This window comes from Perna viridis, chromosome 1 (assembly GCF_037379345.1).
Source record: "Perna viridis isolate PV_CMFRI_1.1 ecotype Kerala chromosome 1, ASM3737934v1, whole genome shotgun sequence".
In the NCBI taxonomy this organism is placed as follows: domain Eukaryota; kingdom Metazoa; phylum Mollusca; class Bivalvia; order Mytilida; family Mytilidae; genus Perna; species Perna viridis.
Window position 1 is genome coordinate 67,487,645 of NC_142445.1, and position 17,842 is coordinate 67,505,486.

The window sequence follows — 17,842 nt, forward strand, 5'->3', positions numbered from 1 at the left end:
GTTTTGACGTTCGACTGATGTATTGGTTGCATTTTCTTCAAAAATCCGCATACTCAAAATTATTGATAAAATTACTTATATATTCACAAAATAACAACTTGCGCTTTCTTGGAGAGCGATGAACTTCCCCGAACCGTATCGGAGCTACCGCAGTGAAAGTTGTCCGAGCGATTCTGGGGACAAAACCGGACTTTTCCAAGCCGCATCGGAGCGACTGCAGCGGTGGTTATTAGAGCGGTAGCGGGGACAAGACCAGGGTATTTTTCCGAGCCGTACCGGTGCGATTTCGTTGCAGCGGATATTGCCCAAGCGGTGCCGGTGGTAAGACCGGGGATTTTTCCGAGCCTTGTGTCGGGGCAACGATAGTGGAAGGCTGATTGGGCCGTACCTGGATTACGACAGTAGATGGCTTCCAGAGCCGTACAAAGTCGACGGCAGTGGGTGGCCACCCGAGCCGTGTCGGCGCTACCGCAGGAGAGGCTTCCCAAGTAATCGTTTATCAGAATTCGACAATACTTGCATTGCTTTGTAAGTTTAGAAACTGATATTATCAAGCTATAGACATTAAAGCAAAGGTTCAATAATTTGTTTAATTTTAGGTCATGTACAATTCCAGCTGTTGCCATATTTTTCTCTCGGATTCTAAAACCAATATCATTTCGAAATTGAGACTGTAACAATTTTTATGTCATGTAACATTTTGGAACTGATTGAAAGAGGTTAACATTGTTAACGAATTGGGAGGAAGTGTTTTCATGTAAGTTATTTAGTTCTTTCATTACAGTGGTTTCATGTGAGTTGTTCTAATTTTTCCATTACAGTTTTATTTGTGAATTTTCAAGACACAAACATTCAATTTGCGTGAGCTACTATTTTCATATGCAATTTATATCATATACTAAGCTTTAGTTCCACATTTCACGTTTTAATCGTTGTCTGCGATTTTTTTTACTGTTATATGTACTTGTTGATCCACGCAAGTCACTCCGTCCCGGTGACCGGTTGTATGCCCAAACAAATCTAAAGTATTGAACAAGTTACTCCGTCCCGGCGACCGGGCCCAAAACAATCTAAAGTATTGAACAAGTTACTAGTATTTTATTATAGTTATAGTAAGCAAACGAAAATTATAAGTTATTTTCTTGGTCAATTCATTCGACTTTCGAAGGATTAAAACTGGAATTTAAAATGAAATTAATCTCCTGTTCCTGTACAAAACCTATTATTAAAGCCTTACTACTTCAGCATGTATTATTAAAATTAACCCTAATATGTTTCAACCTGTGGAAAGAACTACGCATGGTTTAGCAATTTTATTTGTTGATTATTGATGAAGTATCAAAGCATAACCTTTTATTTTTTAAATCAGTGGTTTCGATTGCGTTGCGATGAAGTTAGGACCACGTGTGTCATTACTTGTGTCATATTTAAGACTCACTCTGACCTGAGAGAGGTCTGAGCTTGGACTATTTGGGGTAAGTTAACATTGTACTACCATCATCATTTCTAAATTGAATCTTTGAGAATAAAAAACATAAAAATAGAAATCTGCCAGACACAAATGTTTACCGTTTACTTTATATTAAAAATATTCTTAAAAGGACGATATAGGTATTTTAAATCAAATTTATCGAAGCAAGACCAATTAAATCGATTTCACTGACATCTAGAGAAATATTTTAATACAAAATTAAAGAGAATTTATTGAGACAGCATGACAAAGCTAAATGCTTGTTTTTGCTTTTCTTTTATTAAGCGCGAAACTGAAAATTAAGCTATGAACATGAAATATGTTTATAGATATAATCGACTATCGTTAGTGATTTAACAAACTGAAGTTCAATTTGTTGAATCATATACAGATTAATAATTTTGGTTTCGTTTGTTTACACGTATATGAATGGGGTTTGAGAGTTAAAAGGTTTAAATTTGAGTTCCATCTCCGCGAAAATTTTTAACATTAAAAGTTGCAATGATAATTAAAAATCATTAGGGATACATGTCGTATTTTATCATTCATACAGCGTATGTACGAGACAAAAATACTTTCAACCCCCCTTTTCTACTTTAACGTATATATTGTTTATTCAGTCACATTGAAATAATCGCTCTCTGTGGAAATAACTTTAAATTGGAATAGAGATATTTTACACTAATTAATCAATTTGAATTAAAAGTCAGTGTAAATAGATTCTTAAAGATTTATAAAACCGCATACAGTCTACAGGGATGCAGACCCTTCTTTATGGAAGAGAACCATTTCCATAATAAAATTGAAAATAATGAAAACAATTAATATCCGTTTCAAAAAGATTAGTTTTTCGAATAATAAAGGTTTACACAAGTTTGTAAGATACTATTTACATTTAATTCCCTTTTGCATTCCTATTCTGATAGCTACTTTTTCGTCGTCTATTCGTGCTTAATCAAGTTCCCGTTATGGTCTTTTTAGGCTCTGTTCATATTATGTTGACTCTATACACAATCCAGCCTTCCTGTTTAATCATTATCATCGGGATAGCTCTACCAACCTTGCAAGGTAATTTTGATAGTGGTAGTCTTACACTTTGAAATTGACATTATTCTTGTTTTATATAAACAACGTGGAATTCCTTAGTCAATCCATATTGCAGGGTAAGTTTTTTTTTGCATTCCGTTTAATTTATCCAAGCATACAACAAAGTTCTAACGTGTTATAGCTATATCTTCATAATTCGACTACAATTATCCCCTTATGCATCTTTTTACCTGTAATTAGTTTCTTTATTTTCTTTGTAGTGTAATGGTGTTCTAAACAAAACAATTTTTTTTAATAATTCATGTACATGCACTTTTCGTTTTTAATTTAGTTTATTAAATAATACTAATTTAAAAAAAAATATTATACATGAAATTTCTTTTCCGTAGAAAAATTTAGTTTCATCAGAAATTTTTCCTGTACAACCTTCAATTGGAAGAAGATTGTGTGTAATTGGTACACTAATGGTACCGATGATACCCTCATCTGGTGAGTCATTACGTAGTCAGTTCAGTCTTTTTTTTCTGTGCTATTCAAATATTTAATTGCTGAATCGAATGTTCTGCGTATAAATCAGAATTCAATTCATTATTGTATATTGCAGATTATACAAAAATGTACCATTAACATATCTTATGACATCATGTAGTGCAATGTATTATTGACCTGTATATACATGACATCTGGATTATTTATATACAATATATAACAAGCTTTTATTAACATCATTTTTTATTATTTGGCGGAGGAGGCAATCCAGATTATTTCATTTAACTGCTCACTAACGTTGGCCTGCAGTCCCTAATGACAAGTAATGTTACAGTCTACAAGACTGCAGTCCCTAATGACAAGTAATGTTACAGTCTACAAGACTGCAGTTGATTCATGCATGTCTAAAACCCAGAAACATTTACAGACCACATAACCAGTCTGTCGGTTGTTGAACTTTTTTAGATAAAACTTAATATAGATTGTGTATGAAATTGATACTATTCTATATTTATTGTTCTTTTTGTATGTGAGATATACATGCATGGTTTTCTAACAAAATTGAACTATGAAGTTAAACTTAGAAACTGGTCCGTATCTAGGCCAATTAATGGCTTTATTGCACCAACACATTTATTTTTATTCAGTTGATGAGATGACGTGCAATTAGATTCCAATATCTATCATGAAAAATAAACTTTTTTTTTCTAATTTTATTTATAATTTTTGCCGGAAAAAGAAGGTTGTATAACTTACTTGCTGAAATGAATTATTTGAATCCCAGACTGCATTGCAGACCAATCGACGTTAATTTAAGTTGGTTATATATTACATTTTTGTCCTACGCCTGTGCAAACTTAACATTTTCCTTAAATGTTAGATTTTAGAAATACGACTGCTCTACTATAAGAAATTAATTTTCCTTTTCTAAACAAACTGCTTCGTCCGAATGGTTTAATTTCTATGTAGCACGGTCTGAACAATTCCCAGCGAAGTTAGAACTGTCTAATTTGCGAAACAAATTTTTGGTCATTCCCTCCGCGGGACTCGAACTCATACCACTGTGACATCTGACTGTGGCAATACCGCCTGCACCGAGTCCAGCGCCCTAGACCAATCGGCCAGCTAGGCTATATAAAAATATAGCTTTCGCTGGCCGAGTCTCGCGGAGGGAACGACTAAAAATTTGCTTCACAAATTTGACAGTTCTAACATTGTTGGGATTCAGACCCTTCTATACTTACATTATCTTCCCTGTGTCAGTTTGATCCGATGGAGCAGTTTAGGGAATAGAGCCATCACATTCTGAGACGTTTGTATAATATTGATTTGTTGTGACACTGATCCTCTATCCTACATAACAACACCTAGATGAGCTGTCCCATACTACCATACATCGTGGACGAAGTTACAGCCCTTGATTAATCCTACAAAGAGAAAGACCCGACCAGCGAAAGCTATATTTTATATAGCCTAGCTGACCGAGTGGTCTAGGGCGCTGGACTTTGTGCAGGCGATGTTGCCATAGATGTCACAGCGATACGAGTTCGAGTCCCGCGGAGGGAACGACAAAAAATTTGCTTTGCAAATTTGACAGTTTTAATATCGTTTGTTCGTTCCCTTTGCGGGACTCATACCGCTGTGTCATCTATGGCAACACCGCCTACACAAAGTCCAGCGCCTTAGACAACTCGGCCAGCTAGGATATATATACTCTTCATCAGATTAATGGTACATGTATTCTGACCATGGTCTTTCTTAAATTTAGGTCACCTGATGTTTCTCTTTTCCGTCCACATTGGTATCGATGTCCGACACCGACAAACACGTCGTGTGAGTTGGATATTATCGATGATGGTATCGATATAGAAAGGCAATATAACATCATTTTAAAAAGTGGCGGTCATACAAAGCACTTTATAATACAGTGGAGCAACTATGGTATGTAACACTGAGTATATGTGTGTCGTTATTTTTTTTAAATTTGAAAATTTTGTGTTTTTTTTTTGGGTGGTGGTTCTGAGATTGTTTTTAGAAAACATATTCTGGTCCACATTCAGCAAACAGAAAAACAATCATTTTATTCACAAGGAAAATGATAATCATAGCTGAGAAAAAGGAGGGTATTTGAATTTTTTAGTCCACACGAACATCCAAGACCCTCAACTAAGTACTCCGAATGAACACTGAGTTGTGGACCTTAGAGGCCAAAAAAGGTCAATTATTACCTTTTACTGTGGTGTTAAACTGTACTCAATACACTTATTTATTAAGTACAGTAACTAATTACTATATGGCATCATTAAATTCATAACGGAAGTTTAACTGAGTATTCTGCACATAGAAAATACGATAGCTTTTTGTGGATCTTCAATGTATTAGTAATGTGAAATAGTTACGTCATGCAACCTTGACTTTAACCCCAGTTTGTACTAATATATAGCCAAATGTTTAAATTTTGCTTAAAATTGTTTTCTCTTTCTACACTTTAATCTTACAGTATAATCATTTGTACATGTTTTCCACCTTTCCCCCACTTAGTATTTTCCTTTTCTATGATATAACCGAATAGTAGTAATATGGTGGGAATGTGGGGGTGGAATTTCAGTTTAGACAGGATTAACTGTATTAGCAGTTTATTCTTCAGACACGTCTTGATATGAACACAATCTACAGTCTAAATTATCTATTACAATATGATATCGAGTCGAGTTCAAACCGCTAGTCCAAGTATAATCTATCAGTATCTACGAACTTCGTGTGAAAAGAAACAAATCAATCTACACGTAAGTACAATTTTTGTTGAATTCTTGTGAAAAAAAAGATGTATTATTTTCAGTTCTACCAGACCCAGTTTTTGGTATTCAGACCAACGGGATCAACAAATCTTGTGTTTCACTGCAGTGGAGTCACAGCAACTACATCTACAACAAAACACACAGAATAACATTAACTTCAGAAAAGGATCAGAGGAAACTTGTAAGTCACCACTTTTTTTCCTATTTACTTATGAATGGTGACCACTTGCATTGGATATGAGAGTTCCTTAGTACTCCTAGTTTCATATCCCCATATTACTTTATGTATTTAAAATAAGTTTCTTTTATCTGTAACATGGCAAAGACCGTATTTAGCATTTGTTATAAGACATTATGTATTATAAGGTCGAATTATGTACAATAATCTAGTCTGCAGTCGAATCATCCCACAATATACATATCCATTCAAAGCTTCTGTCTAAATATTAAGTGGCTGTGTTAATAACTCGCAAAGAAAAATGAAACCAAAATTTTGTATTTTACAAATTTATAAACAGGTTACGAAATTACGTGGTTTGCGGCAATTAATACTCTAAACCGCGAAAAGCGTAAATTGATCTATACTAGACTATTAGATATAATCTGTTCATAAACTAGAAACTTTCCATGTAATTTAATTACTAATTTTTAATAATTGATTCGTAATCAAAACGTAATTTTGTTTTGGGGTTATATGAATCACGGAGTGCGGACCAATCAATGATAAAGACAGTTTGCTCAACCATCCACTCAAAAAGCTTTTTAGAAATCAAATTAAATCATCGTCATACGAAAAGTCAATCAAGTCTGAAACTAAATTTCACGATACAAAGCTTCTATCGAAAAATTCAAGTGGTTTTGATAAAAATTTGTGAAGAAAGTCAACGGAAAAGGTGTGGTTTGACGAACAGACGGACATGCACCATGGTAACTATGTTCCTCTGGATTGCAGTGGGAATATAAATGTAGAATAACTATATTTAGAGTGAAATCCGAATTTCTATGAATAATCAACAAACAAAAAAACAAAAGAAAAAACTAAATGAAAACATAAAGCTAACAGTAAATCGGTAACTTGCCGGGAGACTCTGCTCAGTACGGGTAAGCATACATCCTTCCTTTGTAACTTGCCGGGAGTCTGTGCTCAGTACAGGTAAGCATACATCCTTCCTTTGTAACTTGCCGGGAGACTGTGTTCAGTACATGTAAGCATACATCCTTCCTTTGGAACTTGCCGGGAGTCTGTGCTCAGTACGGGTAAGCATACATCCTTCCTTTGTAACTTGCCGGGAGTCTGTGCTCAGTACGGGTAAGCATACATCCTTCCTTTGAAAACACTCGTCAAGTTGATATGACAATATCACATGGAATATGAAAATTATAAATAAATCAGATGCATTATTTGGTCGTCATGGACTAGATAATGCCAGCAAATCAACTTGCTTATAAGAAGACAAAACTTTATTGTCTCATAAGCTGTAAACAGATTTGGAATTTGAAAATTGAAAACCATTCTTTTCTTGGAGTTTTGCACTATTGTTCACTTTTAATTTTAGATGGTGGAGCTATATTCTGATAATGACTTCTTAGAGAAGACTATTTGTAATCTTATCCCTTATACCAATTACACCGTTACTATAACATGCAAGCCGGTTGTGTTGGGATTCTGGAGTAACAATGCTAGAATTGCCATAATTACCCGAAAGTCCGGTAAGTAACATAAGTTTTGAATAGGAAAACGACTGACACCTTCGGGAGGTTAGAACCCAAAGTTTGGGAAAAATCCAGTTAATAATTTTATATTAAATTTGGACGCAAATATGCAAATGATGATAAAAAGTGTTCCACAAAACACTGGGATTGTTATCATCTGCCTTGGTATATCACAAAACACTGGTCTTATTATCGTCTGCCTTGGTGTACACTTAAATATATATACAAAATGTATTTATACAGAATGTTATGTTTTACAGTGCCTGCAAGTTCCTCGGGGCTGGTAAATGGAGGGTTTTCTTGGAGGAGAGCTTCGCCAAATCCAACAACAAACCTTACCTTGTACTGGCAGGTGGGTTTCTATGAACATGAACAGATTTTTTCGACAAATTAATATGACATACGGTTTCTAAACATTGGTTATATAGAATTGTGGTATTAAAATATTGCTGACCTTTACTAACAAAAGTAGAACAAACAAAACTCTAATATCGCGGTACAAATATAAAAAAAAAAATGAATTAGTAACTTAAAAGTAGAAATGCGCAGTTTTCAATCAGAAATTATAATGCAAAACCGGGAACACATTAACCAACAGAAGAACAATAACATAACTTAAAAGAACAAACAGTGTGACCAATGCGATTCTGTTCAGCTTGGAGATAATCATACGAGGCACTCAGTTCTCATGTTTCCTTGTTGTATTTCTCACACTTTAGGAATACCAGTATTTACCGTTGTCGTTCTTATTTTAAACTTGTCGTAAATGCACTTTTTTGTCGTTTTATAGCCACTCGATCAGATGAGATGGAACAGTGATAGAATATTTTACAATATTTTTCTCAAATCTACACTAGGATTTATACTGCCTAAAGGGAGGGGAGGTTTTTACGCCACATTTGAAGTGAATAGGAATTTCACATACAACGGAATATTAGTAGCATACAATGATATTGGCAATTCCACACCGACGGAAGTCCGAGTACCCCCTTATGAAGGTAACAACACACAAAAAAAAATGGCAATGAATACAAACATTTGTCTACAAATTATACTAAGATTATATTATATTGTCATAGTTTTTCATGTTGAAAAAAATCATGTCGAAATGGTCTTGGTTTGTCATAACAATAAGACGTAATGAAGGACCTCTGTTTTCTTGGCGTTTCTTCCAAAGTGGTTTTTAGTTCTGTCGTAAAAATAACAAATTGTCTTGACAATGACCCTTGATATTTAAGTTTTGAATGTTTTTTTCGCTTTTTAATCTGATCTTTACTGTAAACATCAAATTAAATAAAGGTGTTTTAGAATGTTTTGAAATCATAGTCTAATCAGGGGTTTTTTTGGTTTGTTTCAGACTCACTGTTTATTGAAGACGCATTCGCCATAGTCGATGACAGAAAGAACTTTCATGTTATGTGGACACCCATAGAGGGTGTTAAAACATTATCAAGCATCATATTCTGGTGCGAGCATGCTTTTGGTGACATTTGCAAGGTATCGTTCAAAGAAAAAATAACGTCTGTATAGTAGTTCACATTTAAAAATTGATTGTTTTGAAAATATATTTCCAAATTTGTTCATGCCACTGTTCATTACAATATTTTCACAGAAATAAAAAAAAATCATCTTAATGTGAGAAAAAACAAAATAAAACAAATTCGATACAGAACCGATAGTGGTTCCTGTAAAAGTCGCTTAAGTTTGAAAGTATAACAATTGCCAATCCTCGGGTGAACTCTCTTCTCTCCTCAAATCGCGAAGAAGGGTACAGACTCTGCCGAATTTAGATAACTGGAAAGCTTCACTTTTCCCCACTGTCGATAGATATCTGAATAAAGTTGTATTTGTTGTATTGTTGAATTCTTCATTTGGTTTTTTTCTATAAAATTGTGTGTGGGTTTTTTTTTAACGCTAAATCTGTTCAACTTTCATGTTTTAGTATTAATACCCTTGCTTTTGTTTTTTTATGATAAATAATTTTTCTTTGATATTTTTATATTTTCCACAGAGGGCGCCTAAGAAAGTCGTAGTACACAAAAATATGGCGGAGAATAATAATACTTATATTATAAAGAACGCGACTGATGACAAAGCTTCGTATCTTCTTGGTGTATCATACGTTACTGAAAAGAACCATACGACTGGATTCATTTGGTCTGATTGCATTTTCTGGACCGCTAAAGGTTTGTGGTGGCTATTAAGATTATTTTTAACCAAATCCTATTTTGCAGTTTTAAGAGTGATGCTATTACGAACTATCATACCTTTTTTTTCAATTGCAAATGTTTACATGCGACCGACGGAACTATTTATTTAAACATTGCAAAACTGTTTAGTAATGAATTGTAGTTCATATATAAGTTGATTTTCAGCACAATCTCAATCTTTTTATATGGGTTCTCTTTATCGAAATATGGATAACAGGTCCCACATACAAAATTGATATGCGTCGTTACTAAGTTAAAAATGACAATATATTTCTTAATATTTTTGTAATATTTCAATTTAATGTCAAATTTCTGTGATAAAACACACAACAGCTGTATGTGACGCCTTGTACTTGTAAAAGAAGACGATGGATGCAGGATGAAATATAAGGAACTACTTGCACAGAACGAAGGGGTCTTTACTTTTTTTTTTACAGAGTTCCCCATCAAATTGAAAATAACGACAACGCCTGTTAAAAATGATATCTTCATCAAATGGCGGTTTCCAAAATGTGGTTACGATAGGCTCAAATCATTGATAAGATTTTATATAGTTCAAGTGTGTACCGACGAAAGCTGCGCAGGTACGTGTGGGATATTTTTAGTTAAAAAGTGTAATCGTAAAATCTGCATGAATATATAGAATATCTGACTATGATGTATCAAAAGTGTACTTATGAATTACGAATAGAAACCGGAGATTATATTTTGATTCCCATTTTCAGGTTATAACACTACGATATTTTAATGGAAAACAAAACCTTTTTCTCGATTGATTCATATGCAATTCATGTGAATAAGATTTTGCACTCGACAAGATATTTAGTTGAGTAACACACTTTACTTATATTTTTAATGTGAAGAATTGTGCCAATTAGCTTGTAAAACCTGCTATAATATTTTATGTAGGAGGACTAGTTTTTTATATAAATAGTTAACTTTTTATAAATGTGCTGCATATTTCTTCTTGTATTTTATTTTGCATGTATACATATGTGAATATATCTTAATAGTCTCTCATAATTTTTAATAGAATGACACTTGTATACTGCTTTTCATACTTTTATGTCTTTTATTGTTGACTTTTAAGCATAAGTATGCTGTATAAATTATGGTATTTTATATATTGTACAAGTGGTGAGACTTAAATAAAATATTAAATCTTAAATCTACTGAATTACACCGTGTGGTAATTAGCTTAAATGTACCAATTTTGTACCTATTCAAACACTGAATTGAATTGTATAAAATCATAAACATTGGAATTTGTGATATTGACGACACCAAATGTTTGGGAATATTTCAGATTTCGAAGAGTATGGCTCTAATAGTAATAGCCTTGTTTTAAGGACATCGATGAAGACTGTTTGTGTAAGAGTTTACCCAAACTGGAATAATACTGACGGCAAATCTTCTTCAACTGAGTGTATCGTCATACCACAAGATACAAGTATGATCATTTAGAGGACCAGGCAGTGGGTGGCACATTCCGATTTATTTTTATAAATAAAATTCATAAGAGATTACATATTTATGTTTTCTAAAATGAATGCTGAAAAGACAAGAATTTAAAAAAATACACAGAAAACGCTAAAAATAATTATTGTAAAATAAAGAGAAATATCTCTTTGCTGTAATTTTGATTCAGATAATTCTTAAGGGACTTTGAAAATACTTCCTGCGTCATCTACTTTTGCTATCTGGCTGACAAAATAATTCGTTTAACGTAACATTGGAACAAAGAACATAATAATATTTTACTTAGTGCCATCCACATCATATGATCTTCCTGGTTTTTATATTGGCAGTGTCTTACATTCTACGAAATAATACTGTTTAAGATCTGTATAAGTACATGTAAGGGAGATACAGACTATCAAGGTCCTCAGAAAGAACCGTTAGTTAATCGTACATGTAAGGGAGAAACAGACTATAAACGTCCTTAGAAAGAACCGTTAGTTAATCGTACATGTAAGTTCAGAAAGAGCCGTTAGTAAGGGAGATACAGACTATAAAAGTCATCAGAAAGAACCGTTAGTAAGCGAGATACAGACTATAAAAGTCCCCAGAAAGAACCGTTAGTTAATCGTACATGTAAGTTCAGAAAGAGCCGTTAGTAAGGGAGATACAGACTATAAAAGTCCTCAGAAAGAACCGTTAGTAAGGGTGATACAGACTATAAAAGTCCTCAGGAAGAACCATTAGTAAGGGAGATACATACTATTAAAGTCCTCTGAAAGAACCGTTAGTTAATTGTACATGTAAGTTCAGAAAGAACCATTAGCAATGGAGATACAGACTATAAAAGTCCTCAGAAAGAACCGTTAGTATGGGAGATACAGACTATAAACGTCCTCAGAAGAACCATTAGTATAAGATCTGTATAAGTACATGTAAGGGAGATACAGACTATCAAGGTCCTCAGAAAGAACCGTTAGTTAATCGTACATGTAAGGGAGAAACAGACTATAAAAGTCCCCAGAAAGAGCCGTTAGTTAATCGTACATGTAAGTTCATAAAGAGCCTTTAGTAAGGGAGATACATACTATAAAAGTCCTCAGAAAGAACCGTTAGCAAGGGAGATACAGACTATAAAAGTCCTCAGAAAGAACCGTTAGTAAGGAAGATACAGACTATAAAAGTCCTCTGAAAGAACCGTTAGTTAATTGTACATGTAAGTTCAGAAAGAACCATTAGCAATGGAGATACAGACTATAAAAGTCCTCAGAAAGAACCGTTAGTATGGGAGATACAGACTATAAACGTCCTCAGAAGAACCATTAGTAAGGGAGATACATACTATTAAAGTCCTCAGGAAGAGCCGTTAGTTAATCGTACATGTAAGTTCAGAAAGAGCCTTTAGTAAGGGAGATACAGACTATAAAAGTCCTCAGAAAGAGCCTTTAGTAAGGGAGATACAGGCTATAAAAGTCCTCAGAAAGAACCGTTAGTAAGTGAAATACAGACTATAAAAGTCCTCTGAAAGAACTGTTAGTTAATTGTACATGTAAGTTCAGAAAGAACCATTAGTAAGGGAGATACAGACTATAAAAGTCCTCAGAAAGAACCGTTAGTATGGGAGATACAGACTATAAAAGTCCTCAGAAAGAACCGTTAGTAAGGGAGATACAGACTATAAACGCCCTCAGAAAGAACCGTTAGTTAATCGTACATGTACGTTCAGAAAGAACCGTTATTAAGGGAGATACAGACTATAAAAGTCCTCATAAAGAACAGTTAGTTAATTGTACAAGTAAGTTCAGAAGGAACCGTTAGTAAGGGAGATATAGACTATATACGCCCTCAGAAAGAACGTTAGTAAGGGAGATACAGACTATAAAAGTCCTCAGGAAGAACCGTTAGTAAGGGAGATACAGACTATAAAAGTCCTCAGAAAGAGCCGTTAGTAAGGGAGATACAGACTATAAAAGTCCTCAGAAAGAACCGTTAGTTAATCGCACATGTAAGTTCAGAAAGAACCGTTAGTAATACAGACTATAAAAGTCCCCAGAAAGAACCGTTAGTAAGCGAGATATAGACCATAAAAGTCCTCAGAAAGAACCGTTAGTTAATCGTACATGTAAGTTCAGAAAGAGCCGTTAGTAAGGGAGACACAGACTATAAAAGTCCCCAGAAAGAACCGTTAGTTAATCGTACATGTAAGTTCAGAAAGAGCCGTTAGTAAGGGAGATACAGACTATAAACGTCCTCAGAAAGAACCGTTAGTAAGGGTGATACAGACTATAAAAGTCCTCAGAAAGAGCCGTTAGTTAATCGTACATGTAAGTTCATAAAGAGCCTTTAGTAAGGGAGATACATACTATAAAAGTCCTCAGAAAGAACCGTTAGTAAGGGAGATACAGACTATAAAAGTCCTCAGAAAGAACCGTTAGTAAGGGAGATACAGACTATAAAAGTCCTCTGAAAGAACCGTTAGTTAATTGTACATGTAAGTTCAGAAAGAACCATTAGCAATGGAGATACAGACTATAAAAGTCCTCAGAAAGAACCGTTAGTATGGGAGATACAGACTATAAACGTCCTCAGAAGAACCATTAGTAAGGGAGATACATACTATTAAAGTCCTCAGGAAGAGCCGTTAGTTAATCGTACATGTAAGTTCAGAAAGAGCCGTTAGTAAGGGAGATACAGACTATAAAAGTCCTCATAAAGAACCGTTAGTAAGCGAGATACAGACTATAAAAGTCCTCAGAAAGAACCGTTAGTAAGCGAGATACAGACTATAAACGTCCTCAGATAAGAACCGTTGGTAAGGGAGATACAGACTATAAAAGTCCTCAGAAAGAACCGTTAGTAAGGGAGATATAGACTATAAACGCCCTCAGAAAGAACCGTTAGTAAACGAGATACAGACTATAAAGTCCTCAGAAAGAACCGTTAGTAAGGGAGATACAGACTATAAAAGTCCTCAGAAAGAACCGTTAGTAAGCGAGATACAGACTATAAACGTCCTCAGAAAAGAACCGTTGGTAAGGGAGATACAGACTATAAAAGTCCTCAGAAAGAACCGTTAGTAAGGGAGATACAGACTATAAATAAAAGTCCTCATGAAGAACAGTTAGTAAGCGAGATACAGACTATAAAAGTCCTCAGGAAGAACCGTTGATTAAATACCAATAACAAAATCAAACTATAAACTAGTTATGTTTTGATATTTTTATGTTTTACTTATGCTGACTTTAAATATTTGTGTAAAAAATGAAATCAATTTTGAAACCAACAAAAATTCAATATCAACAGAGATTGGTGCCCATATTTCGCTATGACAGATTATTATTTCGACCTTTTAAGTAGTTCTCCGTCTGAGAATCAGGCAAAATGTGTATAAGGTGTGGCACATGAAGAAACAATAAACATATATTTTATTGCATTATCCAAGTATTTATACTCCATAATCTCAAGAAATAACTGTCAAGGTGTTTGTAAAGTTTGCCTTTTTAAAATATTGATAGGTCAAATTTAGTTGAAATGCACTACGGTAAAATGGCGGGAAAATTTTCACGGACTTTTTCTTTTTATAAGCAGTCAAAAAATATCTACCTCACCAATGCTTCAGGATAAATTTTAAAAGCTTCTCATTTGTTTTCTAGATGTATTTAAACATGTTTGAGGCAAAAAAAAAGACCAAATTGAGAAAAATGATGTGCCACTCCTGTCCTGAATCTTACACAGAATGGTACTTAATTCATTAAATGCAATTCTTTTTTTCTTGAAGGCTTTCCAGCACGATGTTTTGGAGACGTTTATTTTTAAATATACTAGTAATATAAAATTAATATTAAAGTCATTTAAAAATATACTAGTATTACAATAATTTAAACTAATTTTAAATTAGCCAGTTTAAAAGGCTTACGAAGCACTTTCAATAAAACGCGAGTCCTATAAAATAGGTTGAAATATACCGTTGTTTATTTGCAGAAATGCCAGTTGCAGTAATAATAATTATTGGATTGATACTCGTTACGTTATCCATCTTCGGGTGCTTCATGGTTGCAAGGTGAGATCTGTATAAATATGTATAAGCAGTCTTCATAAAAATCAAAAAGGAAGTATTTCATGCATGTAAAAATCCACCAAATTAATGAGATGAATGTATGGTTTTCTTTATATAGAACAGATCTGAATATGGAAAGGACTAATGTGACGTAACAATAAATTGCATTAAAAAGGGCATCATTTGTATTTAGATATAACAAAGAGATCGAGCAACCAATTGATTATTATTTTGGACAATTATCCATTTTTCTATTGTAGATATGTTCATGTTTTTACCATTATGTTTTTTTCTATACCGTGACATTTATTTGTCTGAATATTTTCACTCATATAATCTGATAATTCGTTTTTGTGTCATAATCAACATAAACAATAGCGTTCAATTCAAATACAGGTTTCTATAAACATTTGTAATACACTGAGAATCAAATTTAATTACTGAGAAGGAATTGTGGAAATTAAAGAAATAATTCACAGAAACTTCATGTTTTACCTCGGAATTGCCATTTAGATCCCCGCATTAGCAAGACGGTTGTAAAACAGGGATTAAATGGAGTCTCCGTGAATTTTTTCGATTCAAATATAATTAGTTTCTTTATGTTGATGGAAGGACGCATCGTGTAGACATAGATGAGTTGCATGAAGTAGTAATCATTATGGAGTAAAGTTCAGCTGTGACTGCCATTATATTGGGTAAAACGGAAACAAGACAATCAAATCTATGTATCGGACTTTTTTTAATAACGACTACGGTCTTAAGACCCTCGAAGCACGTCATATTAAAATTTCAATTTTGACCGCTATACATTTTGTACATACCAATTTAAACAAATAAGTCATCCAATGACTCTCGAGTGTGGAAGTTAGTGCTTCAACTGCTTCTCGAATATTAGTACCATGTCCTTTAACAGTGTATATAGTGATGCAACTTTGTTTCCATTAGTTTCCTTATTTTGATGTGGCAAAAACTATTCAGTAAATTTTGATAAAATGTCCGAATCTTTACTTTATTGGTACACGACTAGGGCAAATATTACATGCCAGACTGCGAATGAACAGTGCTTCACTCAACGAACATCTGTTCAGTCGTAACCTTGTTGATTCCCCTAATTGCATCTGTGGTCATGTCGAATCAACTTCCCATTTTTTGCTCTTTTGTCCAAAATATACTTTATTACGAAACGAAATCATATTTTATATGGCACTTGATGTACCTATTACTGTAATGTATTGTTGTATGGCTCAAATATTCTAAATGTTGAACAAAATGTAGAAGTTTTTCTTAAACTTCAGAAGTTTATTATCGAAAGTAAAAGGTTTATAAATGTATGACTTCCATGTACTGCATCTCTACACTAATTTTGTGATTCCATTTTTGTTTTCTATTCGTTTGTCTTATTTACTAGTCAATTATGAAAATCATTCCACATGCATCTTATTTATAAGAATATTCTTGCAAGTTTACTCTGAAGGACACGGAACTTTGTATAAGCTATCTAGCTTCTTTCCGAATCCTACCATGAGTTTGTATGTAAATGTGTGTACTGTATTTGCTTGGCTTATATTTGAATAAATATGTTTAAACTAAAAACTATTCAAAAGACTTATATACATTTTTTTACTATGGAAATGACTAAATGATATTTACTAAGTTTTTATTTTGATATTTTTCAGGAAATTACGCAAGACTGTGAAAACTATTGAGAGGCCATATACATTTGACATGCCAATGGTTGCTGTAAGTTTCAGTTTTAAGCTCACCTGGCTTCGGCCAAGTGAGTTATTGCAATCATTTGGCGCCTGTTGTCGTCATCCGTTAACAATTTAAAAAAACATCTTCTCTGAAACTACTGAGCGGAATTATATGAAACTTTGCACAGATGTTCCATAGGGTATCTTGCACAAAAGTTGTGATTAGATTTTTTATCTGTCCAAAAACATGACCGCCGTTACTAAAAATAGAACATAAGTGCCAGGCAGTAGTTTATCGCATATATCTCCAAAACCGTTAGGTTTAGCCAAATTTTGACCGACTCTGTAAAAGTGTTCAGCATGATAAGATCTATCTGCGGTCAAATTTTCATTTTAATCTGTGAAGCCATGTCGGGCTTATTGTCCTTTTTCGACGTTTTTGCTATTTTTAATGTTATTTCTTTCAAAATCTTCTCCTCTGACACTTATCCTGTATAAGGCCTACAAAAGTATCCAGGGATCAAAGTTGTCAGACGATGCTTGTAAGAGTTATTGCCCTTGAAAGATGAAAAATGACTTTTTTTATACAGTTTTCAGCCGATATCTTGAAAACTTTAATAGATAGAAAGAAACTTTCCATAGCTGAAATGATCCTCATGCTAAGTCCTTCCAAGGTCTTCTTGAGTCAAAACTGTTAGACTACTTCTTGTTAGAATTATTGCCATTGAAAGACAAAATTTAACCAGGTGAGCGATTCAGGCTCCTGCGAGCCTCTTGTTTAAGTCGCTAATATTGTTAGCGACTTCTTGCACTCGTAATTTCAATACTTTATATTCGCATATGATTTGTGTAATTACATATTACTACTCCACCTTATATTGCAGATCTGTGCTTTGTAGATTGAC

At 33.8% G+C, this 17,842-nt stretch overlaps 1 protein-coding gene across 1 annotated transcript in view; it reads left to right on the forward strand.

Moving 5' to 3' along the window:
• The first annotated feature begins 677 nt into the window (after window positions 1-677).
• LOC148630070 (uncharacterized) overlaps window positions 678-17,842 on the forward strand; it is a 29,091-nt gene continuing 11,926 nt past the window's right edge. Inside the window, exons 1-15 of the mRNA XM_088560507.1 lie at window positions 678-757; window positions 1,370-1,475; window positions 2,453-2,539; window positions 2,908-3,007; window positions 4,776-4,948; window positions 5,847-5,986; window positions 7,362-7,515; window positions 7,779-7,870; window positions 8,309-8,516; window positions 8,876-9,015; window positions 9,530-9,704; window positions 10,166-10,312; window positions 11,035-11,178; window positions 15,168-15,246; window positions 16,920-16,983. Of these exons, the coding sequence (XP_088416633.1) occupies window positions 2,467-2,539; window positions 2,908-3,007; window positions 4,776-4,948; window positions 5,847-5,986; window positions 7,362-7,515; window positions 7,779-7,870; window positions 8,309-8,516; window positions 8,876-9,015; window positions 9,530-9,704; window positions 10,166-10,312; window positions 11,035-11,178; window positions 15,168-15,246; window positions 16,920-16,983 (1,689 nt within the window). The 5' untranslated portion in view covers window positions 678-757; window positions 1,370-1,475; window positions 2,453-2,466. The remainder of the gene's footprint in view (window positions 758-1,369; window positions 1,476-2,452; window positions 2,540-2,907; window positions 3,008-4,775; window positions 4,949-5,846; window positions 5,987-7,361; window positions 7,516-7,778; window positions 7,871-8,308; window positions 8,517-8,875; window positions 9,016-9,529; window positions 9,705-10,165; window positions 10,313-11,034; window positions 11,179-15,167; window positions 15,247-16,919; window positions 16,984-17,842) is intronic.